Source organism: Pithys albifrons, chromosome 8, assembly GCF_047495875.1.
Source record: "Pithys albifrons albifrons isolate INPA30051 chromosome 8, PitAlb_v1, whole genome shotgun sequence".
Lineage (NCBI taxonomy): Eukaryota > Metazoa > Chordata > Aves > Passeriformes > Thamnophilidae > Pithys > Pithys albifrons.
In genome coordinates this window covers 5,341,271-5,353,502 of record NC_092465.1, presented here as the reverse complement: position 1 = coordinate 5,353,502, position 12,232 = coordinate 5,341,271, and the positions used below count along the sequence as shown (strand labels likewise).

Genomic DNA, 12,232 nt, shown 5'->3' with positions numbered 1-12,232 from the left:
GGAAAATATTTTCGTACGTGTTCTTACTTTCCATGTATCAGAATTAAAAATTTCTCAGGTACAGTTTCTGTTCTGAAGAATATGACACATTTTTGAATCAGTTTTCTCATTGAAAATTTAATTTGGGCTCAAAAGAATTATTGGAAGGGGGTTAATACTTCTACATTAGATAATAGTAATAAATAATACTCTTAATATTTTTATTGAATTGTATTCTTCCAGGTTTGTCTGGAAAAATCTGACTCTGCAGGAGTCAATCCAAGGAGTGCTCCAGGGGCAGTTTGGTTGACACCTCTGCCAGTTCACTGCCCAGACTATTTCAACAATTTGCTAACATAAATAATTCTAGTCCAGTGCACAGGAGCATTCCTGGCCATGTTTAAACTCACTTATACAAACAGAACATCAAAATTACTTACACTAATCAGGTAATTACAAGAAATTCTGCATCACTATGTACATCATATATTACTGCATATTTTAAAGAAGGATTGAGTAGCAATTGCTTTTTTCCAGGAAAGATTTTTTTTAATGATAAATATCCCAAGAGGGCAATTTAACCAACCTTTTTCCAAAATGAAAAGTATTAAAAGATAGATGGGAAGGCATTAATGGCACTGCCACAATTACTTTGACTGCAACAATAGAGTGGGAATTCATTACAGAACTGACCACAGCTGCTCAACCCTGGGAGAGTTGAGAGTCAAAGAAAGTGTCACAAAAACAAACACCAAAATATTTGTTCACTAGTGCTCATAGCATTTCATCCTCTCCATTATGTCACAGCCCTAGCCAAGGACTCTGGTTTTATTCCAGCATTCAAAAGAAAGAGTTCTTGTTTCTATCAGGTTTTGGCCAACTTTACAGCCTGTTTTAACTCTTTAATTTATGGAATAACACTGACAATGTTAACAGTTTTTTATTTCTATTCTTTGAAGCCTAAATTTATACTAGAAATTGCAACAACATAAGTACAATTTCAAAACATTAAGGAAACCTGAACAAGACATTCCCCACCACCCCTTGCACCTGAACCAGTGATGTGAGACACATCCAACAGTTCAGCACAGGTTTTAATACTAAATGATCCCAACATTCAGTTACAGCACAGACTGCAAATTCTGAGTTAGAGATGAAAAGTTTTCTCTGGTTCCTGTAAAGAGATGAGGAGTGTGTGGGGTGGGAGAGATGGGGGCATGTCAGAAGCTGCAGAACAATTTAATTTTTACAGTGATGCTTTCTTTTTAAAATTCTGAGTTTGAAGTTGTCCAGACAGCCTTTGTTTTAACATACAGCTGCTCTAATTTAAGATTTGTGTGGCAGTTTCTCTAGAAAAACATGGGTAGAAAAGAGGAGGAGTCAGACAGGCAGAAAGGATTTCTGCCAGAAAACTGTAATCTGGATGATTGATACTAAACACTTATTAGATTGTCAGCAAGAGCCAGACTCAATGGTTCTCATGACAAGGCTTAACTTTTAGAGAAACATTGTTTTCTTTTTAAAGAAGAGTGCTAAAGTTAATGCACAAGCTTAAAATATGAGTTGCCTTTAAGTATTTTAACTCTAATGAATTGCTTATTGACAATACTTTTCTTTCAAAATGCTTAATAAATGGGCAGTTCTATCTAATAAACCTTTAAAATGTTTTTTAATGGCTCTTGCCTTTTCTAAAGATATCCAAACCTCCTTAGAGGTCTATTATAAAATAATAAATCTAGTACAGAAAACTGCACTTAAAAAGGTTAAAACTAATGACAATTTAAAGTCAATTGTATTATAAAATCATTATGTAAGTGTAAAGTAATATCAGTAATCTAAAAATAAATAGCATTTTAGATCAATATGAGAAAGCTCACTTTGACAGAACCAACTGATGCAGAACACCACATTGGTCAATTATCTAATGATTTTTATTCTTTAAAATGAAAGACATAAAATACTGTCTCATATTTATTATTAAGTTATGAATACTTCAAAGGTTATAGAAAAGGACTCCATGAAAAAAAAGAGGTTGTAATAGAAGGAAAACAGTTGCACATCCAAGGCAAAAAATAAAAACATCTAATTCATAACTTTCATGCATTTGATTTACACAGCAAAAAAAGAGATTCATTTAGGTCAGACTCCTTGTTTTGCTTGCTATTGATGTGGCTGCTTCAATCAAAAGCAAATTGCTACCTCTGGATAAACAAATCAGCTTTTTCTAGAGTATTCAAATTCTGCACTGTCAACACTCTGATGCTACAGGACAAAAATGTTAACCAGAAGTGGAAGTGGATGTTAAAGACGAAAGAAGAAAAAGTTGGTACTGAAGATTCCTGTTCCACCAAAACAAATTAGAAACATTTCTAGTCCAGGTTTATGTTGGTTTTGGTGGGAGAACAGTGTCAATCACTGCCACAATCTACTAAAAATAATCCTGCTTTTTGTCGATTGGGCTAAATGGAGATCCTATTTTCATCATTTTCCTATCTTTAATGCATAGATTTGGGTTTCAATTATTTTATCTTTCAAGAATACCTTCTGAGTAGCTTGAATAGAAGCCAAATAGCAAAGCAAACAAAAGACATCCCAGATCACAACGTTTACAGGGAACAACAGGATCCTCCTTCCATAGAATTGTCCAAGCACAGTGTAACAAAAGCAGAAGTGCTTCCTCTTCAAGAACTCATTTTTGGGCCTCCCTGCCTGCAATGAACTTCTAAGGCACTGAAACCAAACTGCAGGGCTAAATTTGCAGTGTCCCTGCAGGTAATTGCTACTTCATTTGCAGCTCAGCTGAATGACAGATTAAGCACCTGAGACAGACCTGCACTTCTCTGTTCCACTGAGATGGGAAGCACCAGCTCTGGAAATCACAACTGGGTTAAGTAGGTTCTTTGAAATTACACACATATTAATGTCACAATACTTATTTTCAACATCATAAATGACAAATTTCATCTAATATTACATTTACTTCAATCCCAGAATTTTTGGGGATCCTGAGGTATTATAAATAATCTTATTCTCCATAGCCTTAAAGATTAGTTTTATCTTCCCATTAATTCCTCCTTTAAGTTAATTTCTACTGTGTTACCAACCCTGGACATTCAAGGCATTTCAGCAAACAGTCCCAAACTAAAGTGCTGGATCTGTGTCAACCAGCTCTCTGCTTCTCAGGGATTAGAGGATTTTATTGCCTTTGGCCAGGGAATAACTTTCATTAGGTTTGAGCTTAGCAATACCTTACAGAACTACTGAAAGAAAGACACTCAATGTCAACAGAATGAACTCCCCAGAAAAACAACTCATTGAGCAGGGGGTGGGTGTCTCACTCTCTGTATTGGTGTGGGGCCTTTTCAGATGAATTTTAAAGGGAAACATGGACATCTGAAAAGTTGAGAAACATTCTTTTTTTAATCATATTTGCAAGAGAAAAGAATCAAGAATACAACATTCCCACTATGACTTCTGTATTTATATTGCTGTGCAGAGAAAATTAAAAAAATCCACTTTGCTTCATTCCATTCCATTGCCATTCATTGCCAAGAATATGCAAACTACTAAAGCTGCTTTCAAACACAGAAAGAATTTATTGAAAAGTCCAGAACACAACTCTTTCTCCTCTATTATTATAATAGGGGGAAGTAAGAGAAGCAAACCACAATAACTTAAATGTCAAGGTGGTAAATTGTGCATGTGCTAATAACATCAACCTTTATTGCCATTTCTTGTTTCTCTACTATTATTGTTTCTAGTGTCACCCCAAAAAAAAACCACACAGGGAAGCAGCAGAAACTGATGAAGTCATTTCTCTATGGAAAGTAGGTTCAGTTTTAATTTCTTTCTTCTAGAAAACCATCCAAGCTTATTAAAATATCTGCCTTCTAGTTGTGACAGGATTTTCCTTCAGGTTGGTTTTCCCATCTGACTGTTTATTAGTACACAGAGAATACAGCAATGTGATTCTTCAACCCAGAGTCACATTTGGGACCTGCATCTTTTTCTAACTTCTCATGTTCAGATCTTGTTGAGAATCATTTTTAAGACTTTTTAGTACATTCTGATTTTAATGGAGTTGGAAATTCTGTATTTCTAAACATTATTATTTGGCATTATTTCTCTCTGCCCCAGCTACCTTGGCTGATCTCACTTTTATCCAGCTTTAGGGAGTTATTCAGCACTTCTCAAAGTACCACTGCTGTCACCATGAACATTTTCCAGGACTGACCAAAATTACTCCAATTTCCCCAAAGATACTTCTACCAAAAAGAAATATAATGCATGAAAAGTAATTTTAGCTGTCAGTCATAAACTCAAGTTTTTCATAAATGCACAGCCAAACTTACAGCTTCCATTTCTGCATTTATTAGTTTGAAGAACTCATCTGATAAAGTGTTTCTGAACATAACAGAACATAACACCAACTATGGGACTTGTTTAACTGCTTTACTACAGAAATTCAACAGAATAAAACCCCCATATTCCAGAAACTGAAAGTTACAATTACTGGCAGGTTGCAATTACATGAAGATTATAATTACTAGAACCACCTCTAAACCCTTAGAGATTTTAACAATCACATTGTAGGCCCACAAAACAATAACTGAGACCAAAACATTCCAATCTAGATGTTAGCAAACAACCACACATCTGTTTACAGGAATGGAACTGTTTCTAGTTTTTCTCAGGTAAAATGTTACAAAAATACTGAACGCTGAGAAAAAAAGACAAAAATAAAATTAAGTAGCTCACAATTGGAAAAATAGATTTAAAACATGAAACCAGTTTTATTTGTTGTTGGCTCAATCTCTGTGTTCATAAACAAAAGGTTATAATTTAAGCACCAAGCAGCTGAAAACAGCAGTGGCCACAATGTTAAATCCAACTGAGGGCAGGAGCAAAAATGGAAGAAAATGGAGTGATAGTGAAAAAAAAATAATTGCCACTTTTGGTTTTTTTAAACAGGAAGATCTGACAGAGCAGAACCAGAAATGTTATAAAAAAACCCCACAGCAACTTTTATAGATTTAAATAATAAAAAGGAACAGAAGTAACAAATTAAAAAAAATCCAAACTTGAAAGAGTATTCCAGCAGCCAATACCAGTTTTTTAATACTAGTATTAACATATCAGCTCAACACAAAATCAATAAACTCTTACAATCCACTTAAAAGAGTCAATTCCATACTGCTAAATGATTTTCTTCTCATTCATTGTACTAGATTATTGTGGTGAGCAGAATGAAGAGAGAAGCTGCTGTCTGGAAGAAAACTCATTACATTGCCATTAGCCTTTCATGTTCTACCACCCCATTTCTACCTTGGTTAACCTAACAAACCAGAGAGCAATGAAGCAGAGACAGTGAGGAAAAGGGTCATCTGTTTAAGCTGTTCTTGACAGGGGGTTGATGGCAGGAGCACACAAACCCCCTAAAGGTCTCAGCTCACCAGAACAGTGCAATGATCATTACTTGTGTTCTCCTAAAGTCACAGGAACCAAAGGTCTTGTCAGGCTGGACAGCACATGAACCAAGCAAAACAACTGCCCTGGAAATATTATTTCACTGGATCAATAATACAATTACCAGCCTGGATTCTGACATGTATCAGTAAGAATTCATCTACAGGATGAGCAGTGACTGCTGAAGTTTTGCCGGTGAGGCAAGTCCTGGCAGCCTGCTGGGGTTTTCTCTGGGGTGACAATCCTCATTTCACTAATGCAGGAAAAAAGAGTACTCAGATCAGGATTTTTTGACAGGAGAAGTAACTGATTATCCCAAAACACGTGTCAGTGGAGGACGATTACCAGCAGGGTAGCTTTGTATAGGCAAAACAACTGACCTCCCAAAAAGCCTTCAGAAGAGCATGCTGGACTCGGCTATTGCTGTCAGGAGGGGGTTTTTTTTATGTTTAAGTAATAGGGAATAAGATTATAAATGACAGAAAGCTAAGCCAAAAGGTGTTACAGTAGGAAAATTGGATATTTCAATGTTTAGTGGCTGAGAAAACTGAAGGACCATTTTATCTTGTGAGGTAAAAGTCAGAGGCCTAGTAAAAAAAGTGGGATTTTAGTAATGGTTTCTCCAATGAAGTTGCATCATGTCCCTTTTCAAGTTTTTGATGCCTATTTTGTCATATGCTGAACAAAGATGAAGTTAAACTCCTTAAGTATCCACTAATTACCTTATACTTAACTGACAGCAAATTCAAACCTTAAGAAAACAAGATAAGGAAAGTAAAAAACTTAAAGTAATAGTAAAAGGAGAAGAGCCAGCAGTACAAGATAGAGGTAGACATCAGAAAGTGTAAATGGAGCCAAAACCAAGAAGGGAAAAAAATAACTGAAAAGAGAAAGTAATTTAAGAAATGCTCCTGAAGAGGATGAAAAGAATATCCAATCTAGGAAGAGGTATTTTCAGAGAAAACAATTCAAGGAAACATAGAAGATGAAATTACTTTAAAAATTACTTACTATTTGTGATCTAAATGAGATGTTTTTCTTTTTCCCTAAGAAATGTGGCAAAAAAAGTAGACAAATAACTTCATGCATAGAGATGGCAATGCCCTTGGGTAAAGCAAACTCTGGTAACAAAATGGCATATATATATACATACATATATATATGTATGTGTATTTCTGTATATCCTTAAGCTTCAGGAACTTAAGAAAAAGTGTCTGAATTAGCCATAGCCTTGCAGGCACACTCAAAGAAGCATTAGCACAACTTCCTACTTGTGGAAGAAATAGAAGTGGCTTGTGTCCTTTAAATAGCCATTTTTAATTGACCAAGGAACCTTACCTAAGGAGAGTTTGTAATTTATAATTACAAAAATGTAGATTAATAAAACATGTGATGGTGTAACATACAAAAAAACCTCTAATTTACTGCCAGTCTTCAAAACTGACAACAGTACAGAAATAAAGGACAGGAAGTTGAAAGAAGGATAATGAAATAAATTATAAGTTTCCAATTATGATCCAAGTCCCACAAATGAAATAGCTGAGAAAGCTGACAAGTATCAGAAAAAAAATGATGATTTCCTCTCTCTGTATTCATCCTTCTATGTAGTCCTTATACCTGTATTTTAAGATGGCAACAAGTTCCTTGAGGGACTATTTGAAAATAATCTTATGTATTTTTATGTATTTGTATGAGACAGAAACTGAGGTGCTTTCTAGATACATAATTATTCAAAATGGTCACGAATAAAAACAGAGAAGACTGAATATATTTTAGGAGAACATATGAATGGAAGCAGAATTTAAGAAAAACATCCTGTTTTTTATCTCCCAAATGACAAAGCAAAACAAAATTCCAAAGGAAACAACCAAAGTACCTTCTGTCTGTTTTCTCAGATATACAGATGGATTCACTGAGGAAAAATACCTGAAAGTTAATCAATTTTCACAGTAAATATATAATCAGAGACTGTAAGGATTAGAATCCATCTAGCTTTGTTTTGTCCAGTTATATTCTCTGCTTCTGAAAACATTAGTGAGCTGTTAATTTATACAAATTAATTTATACAAATTAAACCAAAAGGAAGAGGGAAATTAGGCAAAACTACATGCTGTTACAAGCTTGGCTTTCCTATTTTGCTCTGATAAGAAAATTTTGCCTAAGCAAAGTGTGTGGAACTTCTGGATAAGATTTCAGGAAAACATGTTACTCTCATTTAAGATGCAAAAATATGTCAAAGCTTTTATACTGCAAAATGACTTTGTTTGAAGTTATTAGATGTCAAAGTGAGATGTACTTGTAGAGCTGGGAATGTAATACAAGGCAGAACAAGCCCTTCATTCTTTTTACCCTGAACTTTGGGAGGTACAAAGTCCCTTAATGGAAGATTTCATGAAATATGAGAAGTATCGTGCTGAACATGCACTGAAATCACAAGCACAGATCAACTGCCTTCAGCATGTTCCCAGTAAAAGGTCTGCTGCAGCTGAAACAGCATTCCAGGATCAGAATGTATTATGATGAAGAGTAAAGGAGTGCTGTTCAATATATCTGAAAATGCACAATTAGAAAAGGAAAAGAGAAAAAACTAAGCTTTTTCCAGTAACACTCAAGCATTACAGAAAATAAATTCTGAGCAAACAGAGCATTATTTGCAGTTCAACACAATTTCATATCTAATAAACAACTAATACTAGGAGAAACTTAGGCTATTCATGATCTTTCTGTAATATTTTCACTTCAAAGATGCTAAGAAATACAAAGAGATTTACCATGAGTACGTTCAGGGTTTTGGTTTTACTCACATATCTTTGTGATCCATCGTATTCACACCTCTCAATTTTGCCCAAGCTGCCATCTGAAAAGTAAAGTTTCTCCGCCCTGTGATCAATGGTAAGTCCATTTGGGGTCAGAATGTCTGTGCTAATGATAACCTGGGCATTTTTGCCTGAGAGGGTCGATCTCATGATGCTTGGGAGCTGCTCATTCCAGTTAGTCCAAAACATTAAGCTGTATTAAAATCAAAATAACAAATAAAACCATAAGATACAATTTATAATTTAGTTCTGTATGAAATGAGCAACAACAAAAAATAACAAACATATGCATTCACAGACAACTCTGAATGGCATCTTTGAGTAATTGTGATAATCATTGGTGAAGAAGAAAATGTAATAGCCAATATCCTATAAATTATGGCAGTTTCCTAGTTCATTAATTTGTATACAAGTACAGATTTTTTTTCTGTTACAGATCTGTTCAATTCTGATCATGTCTCTATACTCATACACCACTACAAAGAGACATGAGCTGTGTAATGACAGAAACTTAATTCTGCTAATGTGTGTATCAGTAATTTGTAACAGTGAAATTAAACTATAGCTTTTCCCATGTTAGAACTGAAACACAGACCAAAGGAGAAGGTTGATAGTGGGAAGAAGACCTTGATGTGCTCTCCAGGAGGCTCATCAGCCCCTTGTTCCACTTAACAATGGTGGACAAATGTTATGGAATGGGCTGTGGTTGTAATTCATAAACTGACCAGAACCTGCCCATGCTCTCATTGCAATTTCTATCAGTATTTAGGTGGTTTATTTGTGATACATGGGTAAATATATTTTACAATATAGAATATACTCTTAATTTGCATAAACAGGACAAGAAGTCACACATGGAAATAACCTCAACTACTCATGCAACACTACACTCAGCTACCAAAATTAAAACCAGAATTTAATGAGGCATTAATGCAGCCCAGCCTTCCCAAAGGAAAAACAGATAGAAGCAGGTTGCCCTTCTTCCAGAATTACCATAGAAGATTAAAACACCTCAAATTTATGACACTTACTAACAGGAGGTTGAACTAGAAATATAAACTCCCCCTTACTATCTTACTAAGAAACACAGCCTTGAGACTGGCAGGAAGGAACTAAGTTAGACTTCTTTACAGAATGTTTTCCATAAGTACCATAAACATATAGGTCTTGTTATATACTTTTACACAACAGTGATTTCTGTGATAAACACGAGGGCCTGTGATTTGAACATAAACTCAGATTCCTTTTTGCAAACACTTTTTTTTTCTTTAAGCATCAAAAGTAACATGTCTGATGAAATCACTAAAAGAACCACTCTAATAATTTGCATTTAGCTCCCTTTTAAGAAAAGCAACTTGAATTTTTTGACATTCCATGAAAATGTAATGATTATTTGAAACATAAAAACATATAAAGTGTTATATCTTAATTCTGCCATTGCTCTATAAAACAATACTAACATTGGTCTCCTAATTGAAGAAATGTAGTTAATGTCCATAAGGTTCAGCAGTAATAGGTGACTGTGTGTAGGTACAGAAAAATCAAAGGTGAGCAATTCAGATCTATATAAGACCCTGTGAGACTGAAAGCAGCTAAGAAGCAACAAGAGCACAGTTGCTGTTGTTCAGTAAAAGAGAAATCACTCCCTAGGAGTTCTCAGCAACTCCCCAGAGGTTTCTCATGAGAACTCCTCAGGTTTCTCGCAGCACACCAGAGATGTTCCTGAAAACAGTCAGAATGAGTTCACCAAAACATTGGACTTGTGAGATGTGGATTATAACCAACTGGGATTTGCTATTAGATGGTGTGAGGTTCCATTTAGCCAACTGAATGTAGCCTTAACCCTATATAAAACCTGTGTGCAGTGTGTAATAAGGGGCCGTTCGCTTGATCATAGGTCTAGTGTGTGGTGTCCTTTTTCCTCCTCATTATTTATTGTTGACTTTAACTGTGGAATGAAGAAGTGCTGCTTGGCACCAGGCAGAAATGACAATGTGGTGGGAAGGCTGTAATACATACTTTTGGCACTCCTCCAGAGCCAGCACGTGGGGATGGTCATCCTCGGCCATGGCGATCACGGCCTCGCGGTTGAAGGCTCCTCGCCGCCGCTGGTCCACCGTGTGCCTGGTGATGGAGGACGTGGTGGAGCTGGTCCAGTACAGGGTGTCCCAAGCCCTGTGATAAGCAAGTCCCTCCACTGACCCAACGTCTGCAAGACATGGGGACAGAACAAATGAAGCACCTGCTCAGAAGGTGTTGGTGTTGATGTTCCCTCAGAGTTGATCCTGCAGGCTCGCACAGTTCGGCTGTTTCAATCTACTCTGTCAATTCTTTCACCATTTCTGCTGTATGTTTTTTTTATTAAAATCAAAATCTTATAATTTTTCCATAAATTTAAATAAAAAAAGACAGAGAGCAAGTTCACTCTTAACACCCCCATACTATATTGGCCAATACTAACAATCATTAAATTAATATTTTTACTACAGTGTCCCCAGGTGATACATTAGAAATAACAAGCATTTACTCAAGGCAGCAAAAACTTAGTCACACCTTCAAATATAATTTAAACCAAGTCTTGGGATGTTTTCACTAGTTACTTTTATTATTTAGCATTATCTTTCCATGTATTTTCTGACACTGACACACATTACATTAATAGGAACCAAAGTGTCCAGTTGTTATTAACTGTTTGGACTCTTGCCAAACACCTAAAAATACTGAACAAATACCAACTCTGAAAATCTCAGCATCAATATATGATTTCAATAAGCCACAATACCATGTTCTTTAATTCAACATAAAAACCCCCAGTGAGCTAGAAAGAAAAGAAGCTATTAATAAGCAAATAATCCATATATTTAATGTCCAGAAGAAATTAATTGTATCAGATCTCAATATATAAAAATGACAGATTGTGAGAAATAGGAGTAATAATTTCCTACCATTATTTTATAATTACTACAGAAATGTACCCTGATAATTCACTTATTATCTTGTTAGAAACAAGTATTTTCAGACCAGAAGGTTCATGCAGCTTATTAATGAGCTACAGAAGGCAAAAATCTAGAAATATAATTAGGATTACATTATGCAGGTTATTACAATTTACATTCAGCTTGCTGAAAGATGGAATTCATATATACAGAAGAGAAAGTACCACAATAAGTTTGATCACACTGAAAGAACAAACACTAAACCAAAGCTTTGAGGCAAATAAATCAAGACTATGAGACAAATAAATATGCTTTTTTTTTCATATTTCTCTTTCTAAAGTACTTGGAAATTTTCTGACTACATTTTCACATACCTGTGGAGAAGTCTCAGTGACTTGTCTTAAAGAAGAAATAAATAAAATTACATTCCTTAGAGGATATGTGTAATTATATAAATATGTGCAAAAATAGTTTGCCTGCTTATGAAATAGAATTAATGAAAAATAAAAGATATCTTCAGTTCACTCACAAATAACTCAAAATTAGACAGTTTACTTGGCATTGAGGGCAACTTGAAGATTACAAACACCTCTTCTGAGCTTTACAAAAATGACCTTTTTGATAGGAATTATGTTCTTCAAAAAGATGAGTGGGTTACATGCATTCTTTCTTTGCCTTATTATTATTTTTAATTTTAAGCATTAAAAATATATTGAAATATTTACAAATCAACAGCTGAAATAAAAAATATTCTGTTCTTTCAAATACCATGACAGAGATGTGCAAACACCTACTGAAGTACTTTAAAGCCAGCTGGAAGATGCCTGAATGCAAGACTGTCATTGACTGTGGTTTAGGCAGGTCCTGGATCTGTCTGTTTTACTATGAACAGAGAAACTCAGTTACCTTTTTCCAGGACAACCTTCCTGAATGAAACAACTGATTCCTTTAGAGATGTAACCCATGCATTCTTCCAGAAAAAAAATGTTACTTTCTCTTAAAAAAAAAAAAAAAGACAAAAAAAAAGACAAAAAC

The 12,232-nt window shown here is 35.1% G+C and overlaps 1 protein-coding gene across 1 annotated transcript in view; it reads right to left on the bottom strand.

The window, feature by feature from the left end:
* LRP1B (LDL receptor related protein 1B) overlaps positions 1 to 12,232 on the bottom strand; it is a 312,472-nt gene that overhangs the window by 129,519 nt on the left and 170,721 nt on the right. The window contains exons 39-40 of the mRNA XM_071562122.1: positions 10,281 to 10,470; positions 8,250 to 8,454 (exon numbers count right to left, since the gene is read on the bottom strand). Coding sequence (XP_071418223.1) covers positions 8,250 to 8,454; positions 10,281 to 10,470 — 395 coding nt within the window. The remainder of the gene's footprint in view (positions 1 to 8,249; positions 8,455 to 10,280; positions 10,471 to 12,232) is intronic.